This window comes from Mya arenaria, chromosome 3 (genome assembly GCF_026914265.1).
Source record: "Mya arenaria isolate MELC-2E11 chromosome 3, ASM2691426v1".
NCBI lineage: Eukaryota > Metazoa > Mollusca > Bivalvia > Myida > Myidae > Mya > Mya arenaria.
In genome coordinates, this window is record NC_069124.1 from 80,226,883 (window position 1) to 80,238,590 (window position 11,708).

At 37.4% G+C, this 11,708-nt stretch overlaps 2 protein-coding genes across 5 annotated transcripts in view; both read right to left on the reverse strand.

Moving 5' to 3' along the window:
* Positions 1-2,814: 2,814 nt before the first annotated feature.
* LOC128226306 (5-hydroxytryptamine receptor 1F-like) lies at positions 2,815-4,404 on the reverse strand. Its single transcript, XM_052936190.1, has one exon. It carries the CDS (start codon positions 4,402-4,404, stop codon positions 2,815-2,817), a length of 1,590 nt encoding a protein of 529 aa, XP_052792150.1.
* Positions 4,405-6,717: 2,313 nt separating this feature from the next.
* The window catches only part of LOC128225644 (aryl hydrocarbon receptor nuclear translocator homolog), a 44,750-nt gene continuing 39,759 nt past the window's right edge, over positions 6,718-11,708 (reverse strand). For all 4 annotated transcript variants that reach the window (XM_052935550.1, XM_052935549.1, XM_052935548.1 and 1 more), the window contains one exon: positions 6,718-11,150. In XM_052935550.1, coding sequence (XP_052791510.1) covers positions 10,954-11,150 — 197 coding nt within the window. In that variant the 3' untranslated portion in view covers positions 6,718-10,953. The remainder of the gene's footprint in view (positions 11,151-11,708) is intronic.

The following is an 11,708-nucleotide window of genomic DNA, read 5'->3' on the forward strand; positions in this document are numbered from 1 at the left end:
CAGACCTTAAAAACTCTAACACGACCAAAATATATGGAGTCTGGTCAATCTGTAGTGCACCAGATGATGGCCGCATACCTTTATATAGTTAAGTACAACCGATTGAGTCTGAGTGGAGTCAAGCAAAAATCAACCCATAACGCACAGTAAAACCTTTGTAATCGCAACACAACCAAATATGTGGAGTTGAGTCAATCCGTAATGCAGCCAACGGCGCAGCAAACCTTGATACGCTCTCACACCAACAGGAGAGATGGAGTGGGGTCAAGCTGTAATGGAGTCAAAAATAAAACAAAAACAAGCAGGCAATGGCGCAAGCACGATTATGCTACGTGACACGCATATGCTTCTATAATTTCAAATTCAAGAAATGTCTTTTCTTAAATGCCTGAAAGGAGATGCTTAAAGGTAGTTGTTGAAAACCATCAATGTTTCATAAGCAGGGGTGTGTCCAGTCCATGATCAAAAACTTAAATACTGTTAAAAAGTTGTTGATATGGGGTCTGGATAATATATTGCAGATATTTAGTTCTTAACAATGAGAAAATAAGTCGCTAAAAGGAGTTTTGATAGTCATTTTAAGGAGATAGTAAGTCGTTTAAACGAGATACTTAGTCGTTGTAACCAGTTACTACGTCGTTCAAACAAGATACCAAGTCTACCATTCACTACGTCGTTTCAACGAGATATTAAGTCGTTGTAACCAGTTAATACGTCGTTTCAACGAGATACTAAGTCGTTGTAACCAGTTACTACGTCGTTCAAACAAGATACCAAGTCTACCAGTTACTACGTCGTTTCAACGAGATATTAAGTCGTTGTAACCAGTTACTACGTCGTTTCAACGAGATACTAAGTCGTTGTAACCAGTTACTACGTCGTTTCAACGAGATACTAAGTCGTTGTAACCAGTTACTACGTCGTTCAAACGAGATACTAAGTCGTTGTTACCAGTTAATACCTCGTTTCAACGATATTACTAAGTCGTTGTTACCAGTTACTACGTCGTTCAAACGATATACTAAGTCGTTGTTACCAGTTACTACGTCGTTCAAACAAGATACTAAGTTGATATAACGAGTGACTTATAGCTGATTTAACGAGTTATTTATCTTTTTTTAAATACTAGTAATGCTACGTGACATCTATAGGCCATCACGACTTAAAATGTGTTTAAATGCCATAATGACATGAGATAAAAGTGACTGTGATTCCCAGTCAAATCCGGGTATTAGATTACTTGAAGAAACAGAGTGAGATACAAAACATCCGGCTAGCTTTTGACGAAGAGACTCTCAGTACTTACGTATTCGATGTAAAGCACCGACGAACGGGATACAACTTTTCTGGGTTTAACCAGTACTGAGTACAAGATTTCCCCACTACTGCCTTTTTATACCGAACACTAGGCAAAGGAGTCTGGCTTTGAACCCACGACTTTCCGACCGAAGCGAATGCTCTACCACTTAGTGATCTGGGCGGTCATATGCAGTCATGGGCGCGGCAGACTTTAACAACTCTAACACGACCAAAATGTATGGAGTCGGGACAATCCGTAATGCACCAAACGTAGGCGGCATACCTTTAAATAGTTAAGTACAACCGATTGAGACTGAGTGGGGTCAAGCAAGAATCAACCCATAACGCGCGGTAAAACCTTTGTAAACGCAACACAACCAGACAGGTGGAGTGGAGTCAATCCGTAATGCAGCCAACGGTGCAGCAAACCTTGATACACTCTCACACCAACAGGAGAGATGGAGTGGGGTCAAGCTGTAACGGAGTCAGTGGGCGCGGCATATCTTTATAAACTCCAACACCATCATGAGTGATGGATTAGGGTTAGGGCGTTATGCAGCGTATAATGGTGGCATACTTCTGCCACCAGATAACCATATAACTAACTAGTTAATAAAGTGCCAATGGGAGCCGTCAGACCTCTTACACCATCAAAAAGATGGAGTGGGATCTAGCCATAAGGCAGCCATCTTGCGCGGGAAGACCTTTAATTATTACCTATTACTAAGTTGTAAAAATAGTTTTGTTTATCGTTTTAAGGAGATACTTAGTCTTATAACGAGAATCTAACGGAACTATTACGTCGTTCAAACGAGATGCTAAGTTGATATAACGGGGTACTACGTCGTTTAAGCGAGAATATTACGTCGTTAAAACAAGATACTAAGTGGGTAAAACGTGATACATTTTGTACTCCTAATAAGTTGATATAACGAGTGACTCATAGTTAATAGTGCGAGGCACTTATCATTTTGTTTTAAATAATACTACGTGACATCTGATAGGCTTAGAAAACTGAACTGGTCAAAATATGTTACACAAAAAGCATACTTTATTTCGCGTAATGAGATGCATGCATCATACACACAACGAAAATATGCACATCTGAGTAATATACGTCAAACAATATCTAATATTTAGAATCTTATCTTGAAACTGAAATAAAACTGAAGAAATTACTGGCGGGACACACATACATGATTATGTGCATGGATATATTAAAGTTAATAAACGTTAATGCTCTAACACTATTCAAAGTGTCACGTTTTGCATAAAATCCTTATTTCATCACGTATCATGAATTCCAAGCACACGCGTTAAAAATATTCTGACGGGAACGCTACCGTGACTGCAATTCGATATCACGAACGTGGTTCATTTCAAGTTTTATCATATTATTAATATTCTGGTCGATGCTTCATACATGCATGTACAGGAAAATCGGCACGAACAATTTGAATAAGCGCTATAAAAAGCACACCAGTCCAGGTTCAATAAACATCCTTACAGCCATTATTACAGTTCCTGCACCATTCCCGGAACAGGAGACACGGTTGTGTTTGCTTGTGGCTCACCAAAATTCCCGTTCACCATGCGCATGCGCTCTTTCTCTATGAAGGAGCTGTTTCCGGTGTTAAAATTCACGTCACTGGGCGTTATCGTTGGTCTGTGGTTGTTTTCATATGACGTGTCTGTCTTTACCGGAAGAGAAACTACGTTACTGCCATCCCCCGTTTCTGGAACATGCATCGCGTCAGTCAGAGATATCTTGTCAACAAGCTTGATCGTATCCGGTTTCTTCGTCGATCGCTTCTTCCATATTAGTACTGCTTTGTGAGCTGCCAAAGCCGCCGTAAAGCGTCGGTTAGCGCGTGACCTAAATAAGAAATCCTCGACCTTCCCGGAAACGCTTGAGATGGACGAGCGCATGGACTTGGCGCCTGTTTTCATTCCTTCCGGTATGGTCTCCTTGGTGAGCTCCCTATACTGACGGTTGTGTCCGAGATAGACGACAGGCTTAGCGGCAAAACATACGTGGAGGAACAGTAAGCTGATGGTGTAAAACCCACCCCACACAGAGTCATTGTTGAAGGCACCATAGAAGCATACAACAATGTAAGGCAGGTAGCAGACGAATATTGTGAGCCAGAGGGCGAGGTAGGTGATCGCCAGGTGGAAGGCCGGGTTCTCCTCATCGTCGCTGAACACCTCGAACAGTAGCGACTGCTTTCGGCGCGTAGAGCGTGGCCTCCGCTTTTTTGCTGTTGGCTTGCTTACAGGATCACTGCATGGTTTTGTATCGGGCGTTAACACTTCATCGTCATGTTCTTTGATAATGTCAAGCGGTTCCTCACTGACCGTTGAAGTGATTAATTTTCTTTGTGACGTGTTTGTCTTATTCGTTTCCACGTTTTTCTTAATCAAGCGGTTGCGAATGAGAGCATTTTTCCGTGTGTGGAATATCAACGAATATGAAACAACAGCAGCAACGAGAGACAGAACAATTGTCAGGAGGAAGTGGACAATCAAGAAGGCCGGGCCCGCAACGTAGTCTAGCCGACATCCCTCGTGGTAGCGGTCGTACTGTATGTCGCCCGCGCCAGTTACGGGAATAAACGCTAATAAAGTAGCCACAACAAATACTGCGACAATAAGAATATTTCGCATCTTTGCGTTTTCGAACATTTTTGCATATAAAGTATCGTCATTCCGACACAACTTAATAGCTCGTTCGAGGGTGAGAACTGTCACTATGCCAAAGTTGGCAAATACAACAAGGAACAGCATGGCGCCGTGAATCTGGCAGAAGGGTTGGGAGAGGACCCAGTCACCAATGGATGCCGTGATGACATTGGGCAGCAAAAGAAGCACGTAGCTGATGAAGTCCGCTATACAGAAAGCCAGCAGGAAGTGGGAGCTGGGTTCGTGCAGGAGGCCACGCTTCCGGATCGTGACGAGCAGCAACACGTTCAGAATGACGCCCGTAATAATGACGGCGACGTTGAATAGGGCACTGCACACCGGCAGGATGTCGTTACGAAACCACTCCAGAAACGCGTCCGTCAACGTCTCGATAAAGTCGGGATTGTCTGTGGAATTCGACATGGCTGCTAATGTTTGTCGAAATAGTTAATCCTTCTCAGCCTCTTTTAGATATAATTAGTGTCAAGTATCCATACGTAAATACCATCACTTTCCCCCCAACAGACGTGTCGTTTCTGTTCATAAGTGAATAAGAATTTCATTTAATTAGTTCGGTGTATGATTATTTCAGAAGAATACAAACATTGACCTTAACTTGGCCTCACAAACAAAAGAAGCTAATCGGATTTTCGGATAAAATTAATAGAACAACTTAGCCTGATTTGCATTATTTTGTCTTTTTTACAAGTGCCGTCACAGAATGTGATAAGGGCCCCGAAGGACATATTGTACATGCTTTCATTTGAAAGCATGCTCAAAGTTAAGGGGAATAACTGTGCAATTATTGGCCACTCAGTAATAATGTTTCTTTAAGTTTAGAAACGTTTCCTTTGATATACATTTTTACTTTGGAAGGCAAAGTTGTTTTATTCACCAAGGGTAGATGAGCATCGATGTATATGTATGTTTAAAAGTGTAATTCAAACATAAAACCCTTGCACTGTGTACTATGGTGGCATATTGCTACCCGATAACGTTCGTACGGTGGCATATTACTGCCTGAAGAATACCCTATAACGTTCGTATGGTGGCATATTACTGCCTGAAGAATACCCTATAATGTTCGTACGGTGGCATATTAATGCCTGAAGAATACCCTATAACGTTCGTACGGTGGCATTTTACTGCCTGAAGAATACCCTATAACGTTCGTACAGTGGCATATTACCGCCTGAAGAATACCCTATAACGTTCATACGTTGGAAGAATACCTCATAACCTTTGTACGGTGGCATATAACTGCTGGAAGAATACCCGATAACGTTCATACGGTGGCATATCACTGCTGGAAGAATACAGGATAACGTCCGTACAGTGGCTTATTACTGCCGGAAGAATACCTCATAACGTTTGTACGGTGGTATATTACTGCCGGAAGAATACCTGTTAAAGTTCATATGGTGGCATATTACTGCTGGAAGATGACTCGATCACGTTCGTATGGTGGCACATTACTGCCTGAAGATGATCCGATAACGTTCGTATGGTGGCATATTACTGCCTGAAGATGATCCGATAACGTTCATATGGTGGCACATTACTGCTGGAAGATGATCCGATAACGTTTGTATGGTGGCAAATTACTGCCTGAAGATGATCCGATAACGTTCGTATGGTGGCATATCACTGCCTGAAGATGATCCGATAACGTTCGTATGGTGGCACATTACTGCCTGAAGATGATCCGATAACTTTCGTATGGTGGCACATTACTGCTGGAAGATGATCCGATAACGTTCGTATGGTGGCACATTACTGCCTGAAGATGATCCGATAACGTTCGTATGGTGGCACATTACTGCTGGAAGATGACTCGATCACGTTCGTATGGTGGCACATTACTGCCTGAAGATGATCCGATAACGTTCGTATGGTGACACATTACTGCTGGAAGATGATCCAATAACGTTCGTATGGTGGAACATTACTGCCTGAAGATGATCCGATAATGTTCGTATGGTGGCACATTACTGCCTGAAGATGATCCGATAACGTTCGTATGGTGGCACATTACTGCTGGAAGATGATCCCATAACGTTCGTATGGTGGCACATTACTGCCTGAAGGTGATCCGATAACGTTCGTATGGTGGCACATCACTGCCTGAAGATGATCCGATAACGTTCGTATGGTGGCACATTACTGCCTGAAGATGATCCAATAACGTTCGTATGGTGGCACATTACTGCCTGAAGATGATCCCATAACGTTCGTATGGTGGCACATTACTGCCTGAAGATGATCCGATAACGTTCGTATGGTGGCACATTACTGCTGGAAGATGATCCGATAACGTTCGTATGGTGGCACATTACTGCCTGAAGATGATCCAATAACTTTCGTATGGTGGCACATTACTGCTGGAAGATGATCCGATAACGTTCGTATGGTGGCACATTACTGCCTGAAGATGATCCGATAACGTTCGTATGGTGGCACATTACTGCTGGAAGATGATTTGATAACTTTCGTATGGTGGCACATTACTGCTGGAATTCATGGTATCCGTATTCGAGTAATGACCAAGGTTAAAAGGTTGCTCAACTCTGCTGCTAAGGACACCAATCTATAGCAATACTTTGACTTTCTTCCTAGGGCTTATAATTGAGATTATAAATAAATAACATGGTATGTTCATAATACCATTACAGCTGTAAACTTTTGCCTTGTCAGAAAAATTTAGACCCTATTTTGATCAGGATTCACAACAATGGCTGACAATATAGGTATACTTTATTTTCTTTGTAAAATATTTACACAAATAAATATATGTATTCAAACACTCATTAACAAGTAAGAAAAAAATAAAACTAATTTCAACTTGTGATGATTGTGAAAATGCAAACTAAGTACAGGTAGGTGACAGCGGAGAAAGCAGAACTGAGTAAGCTGCCACCTAAAGTGACCATTGAAAATAACTGTTGGTATGGCAGCCATAAAGTGTCAATGTACTCATTGTGCAAAAATCACCAAAATCATTTCGTAAAAAAATGTTGTCACAACTCTTAAACTATTTATTCCATTAATTATCCTATAAGTTTAAATTCAAGCATAACAATTCAAATAATACAATAAATACTATTTTTTATCAATGTGCTTGTGTTGGAAATGAAACCATGACTGCCATTTAATTAGTATCAACAAAGTAATTTACAGTTTGTTTTGCATTTGCATATAAAACGCAGAATTATTGGTTATCCTGGTTTAAAAGTGACATCTAACAGCTTTATCTCTTATCCAGCGAAATATTTTGGTACATTCCTTACATTATATGTCACATTTCTATGTGTATAAAAGATAAAAAAGAACATCTTGAACAATCTGCTCTTCGTAAGAAAAAATGAAGACTGAAGAAAAGTATTTCCATTTCTAAAACAAACAAAAGTAGCCCATATCTGATTGCCAGCAGTCACTATGGTAAATAAAGAAAATGCAGATGATGATTTTTTTAATTGTCATACATGTACAAGTTACATGATTTATCAAATCTGCATGTAATTCTGACGGAAATAAAACACTTTTAACCTAAGACCATACCAAAATGAGTTTATGTTTAGCGGCAATCCTTCATACAAAAACCTTTATAGCTATCCTGAAAAAAAAGAGTTCAAATAAAACTTGTATACAAGTGCGTTGATCATAAAAATCGCACAGAATGTATCATTTTCTGATAGCAAATGCCAAAAATACAATAACAAAGTACAAATGTATGGAGCATGTTGATAACGCTTGAGTTTTATACAGGTAGTTGGAATTATAGTGAAGGGAAATCAAAATATATATATATTTAGCAATATCGTTGATCAAATACAATGTGTTCTTTGTTTATCAGGAAGACATAGAAACAATTTGGTATGGCCTTATGAATAACATGGAAGTGAGGATTTACTTGGTAGCCTTTACTGCAGATATATAACAGTATAGTCTTAAATAAAAGACAGAATTATTACAAAATCTACATGATGAATCCAAAAAGCCGTAAACCCTTCAAAAAGTTAATAGAGTGTAAAGCACTTTGTTTTATGGTAAAATTCAATAAACATGGAAGGTTATTTACATAATGCATAATACGATAGTTTAAATAATGAATATGACTCTTATTTCAATGAAAATCCTTCATAAAGTTTGTTATTTAAAAGCTACAATGACTTAAATGTACATTTGTACCTGTGACAGGCTGTGTCGTGAATAATGACATGAAATGGCAGGAGTTCTGTGAAGCAAAGTGTTTGGCATATACATGTATAGCCTAAATTCAAATCTGTACCTCATATAATGAAGTTAAAAAACAACAACACATGAGCCTAATCACATGATTTTGGGCCTTCAGAAATACATTCTTTATATTGAGTATTTCAATTTATGGCATTTTTAGACAGATATACTGAAAAAATAATGACAATATCTCTTTAACTGTCTGAGATCTATTACAAATAAGACCATGAATTGTTGTATTTTGAACACTAAAACTGACTTTACAAACATGACATCATTATTGAAGTATATAACAAAATTGACACAAAACACTATAAACATATTAAATTTCCAATTAGCTTATAATTATAGTTTTTATTCTAACACTGAATCTTTATTCATCATAAAGTTTAATTATTCATGTTATTTTTACCAATTAGACCATTTGAAAGAGGCAGAATGAATCCAATCAAAACCAGTCTGGAAAAAAATCTGTAGTTACTATGGAAACAGGAATAAGGTAAGTGTCATGAAACAATCAAGAAAATAATGTACCAATGACAATCCTTTAAATGAAAAAAGTTGGAAGAAATTAAAACACCTTGAAAAATGCATTTTCAGAATTTGATGTTTATGATTATTTCATATGAAATGTTCATGTCTGAAGGCACAAAATAGTGAAATGAAGCTCAAACAATTATGACAACAGAGGGAAATAATCAGAGACCCCCATTCATTAAAAGCACAAAACATAGTACACATGAAATGTGTATGTAAAGTTTGTAGACAATTGAAATATTTTAAATGTTGATTAACATAATTATCCCAAAGGTAAATCATTAGCATTGATTGGAGCATATTAGATTGGTCTATCCTGTATATCATTGAGTTTTGTTGAACACAGGCAAAATTATGATGAATATTTCATATGAGCATACTTGTGAGCAAGGCATGTCATATATTTATAAATCTTAAAGACGTCTCAAGCTCACTTGTCGATATATTTTAAATACATAATTTGAATGTTCACTAACAAAATCATTACTAAAAAAGATTACTGGATATGTCTACCAGGTAGAATTAATTCCTTATGCGTGATTGGCTAGTCGGTGTTATCACGTGATATTACCGAGGTAGGTGTATAGCTTAATTATGTCACCCGATTAGAATAAGCCTTTGTAGCTTAGTGAGTAAAACGCTTGGCTTCAATTTTGGCGACGCAGGTTCGAACCCGGTCTTCAACACATTTATTTTTTTACATTTTGGTACTTTTTTTACAATTATGATATCAAAGCCTAACACATTCTATTAGATAATTGTCCTGAGATTCGTTACAGAAAAAAAATAATTGGTGCCAATCTGTGACACAGTCCCTTTAATTTTGCAAACTATATTTGTAACATTGATATCTAACCCAAAGAAAACTTTGAATAAAGACTCCCAACTGATATGAGCTTGAGTACGGGTATCAATGGATCACAGATCAAGTCAGGAAAATAATGGGCTGGTGACTGGACCATATGGTTAGTCATATGAACTATGCAAGAATACACCATCAATCATAAAATTACTCATGCATTTTAGCTTAATTATCTTATTGCTTTAAATAATTTTACTATTCTTAAAATGATTGCATATATTGATAAGTGCTCAAATGACATAACAAATTGCCCCAAAGTTATCATGGAAAATTCCAGTGTAAAATTCACAATATAAGTTATGGAATAAAGTCATGAAACTTGATCATTTGTTCCAGGATGAACTGTCAACACAGTGATACTGGGTATATATCTAGTTTGTGACATTTAATTAACTTTGTCCACAAATTTTACAGACACACCTTGTGCAGCAAAAACTTACATACTCAAAACAAAATGAAATTAATACTTAAAAACAAACACTAACATCTTTTGTAAATATATTGATATTAATTATCTGTAAAAATTTGATATTTAGACACAACTTACAACATTAATTATACAAATTCTAATCTTGCATGTATTAAGTTTTAACATTTTATGCTTTATTATTTCAGCAACTAATGATCTGTTCAATATCACACAAAAACTCAGAATAAATAATAATTGTAAAGTAAAAGCTTTTAAATTTTAGTATTGTTGTTTTGAAAACCCCTCAAAAAACACAGATCATGGAAGCAATTAATGCATATTCTGCATGGGTTCAAATATTGACCCATATGAAGTTTAAGCACTCCATTGAATGACAGCATGTTAAATGTTAAAAATTTATGTAACAACTGCGTAGAGAAATAGTCACTATTTTTAATTATCATGACTATAATTTTCAATTATCATCACTATAATAACACCATTCACCATTTAATTCATTTCACAAAAACCCATCTGAACTCTTAAGCTGGTACATATTCTAATGTACTGAAATTTCACTTTTACACCCATATATAGTCATGAGATTACATATAGCAGGGAACTGCAGTACTTAGAGATGTACTGATTGTTCAGTCCTATATACATATCAACCAGCTGAAGATTTTAAACATAATGATGCCATCCAATGATCAGCATACAATGACAAGAAGGCATGACACATGTTGACTGTCCAGGCATACTCGTACATTTGTTAAAGGACTTATTCTGTGTGAGTTTTTTCTGTGAATATGTAAAACATTCCAAAGAGGTCGTGTGATTCTGTTCTGCAAAGTGTAAAACATTCCAGAGAAGTTGTGTGATTTTGCTCGGTAAAGGTGTTAATATTCTGCAGAGGATGTGTGTGATTCTATTCTGTGAAGGTGTTAAACATTCCAGACAGGTCGTTAAACTCTTGTCCCTGCTGATCAAGCATGCGAAACATCTCACTGAAGTTTTCCTCCTGCTGATTGGGCGGTTGGTGGGTGGGGGCACCACCCTGGGGCTGGTTACCCTCTCCTGCCCCACCCTGCCAGCCTGCCGGCCAGATACCCGCACCTGGTTGGGCTGTAATGAAGAGGATTATTTTAAATTTGACAATATCTAGAAAAAGAACTATATTTGAATTAACATATACCAACAACATATATCTTAAGTTAATCTAATTTCAAAATATATTAAGAAATTCAAAAAAAAATGAGGTCCTTCTAGTTCACTTGGCATTGTGTTTGGATTAGCTAAAAACATTGCATGTTCAACATATGAGGACAGAAAATGTAGTTAGATTAGTTGGATGAACTATTTTAATTTTTTTTTTTATTATTTGCCAGTGACAGTAATTCATATCCAATGCATCTTCATACTAATTACAGCACACATTCAAAGCAAACCAATTTTTTTTAAAGACTCGCTCATGTTTTTGGACCAAATATTAGTTTTCCGAAATAACAGAAAAAAGTACAATTAAAGTAAAAATATATTTTGGTTTTAGTTTGGTGCTGACCCACGCGGGTTAAGTCAAGATATTTTTTTGAAAAGCGACTACTAAACCACCAGGCCACAAGGACATAATAAACAGTTGATGTATATTTTGAACTTTTAAGAATACAATATTTACATCACGTG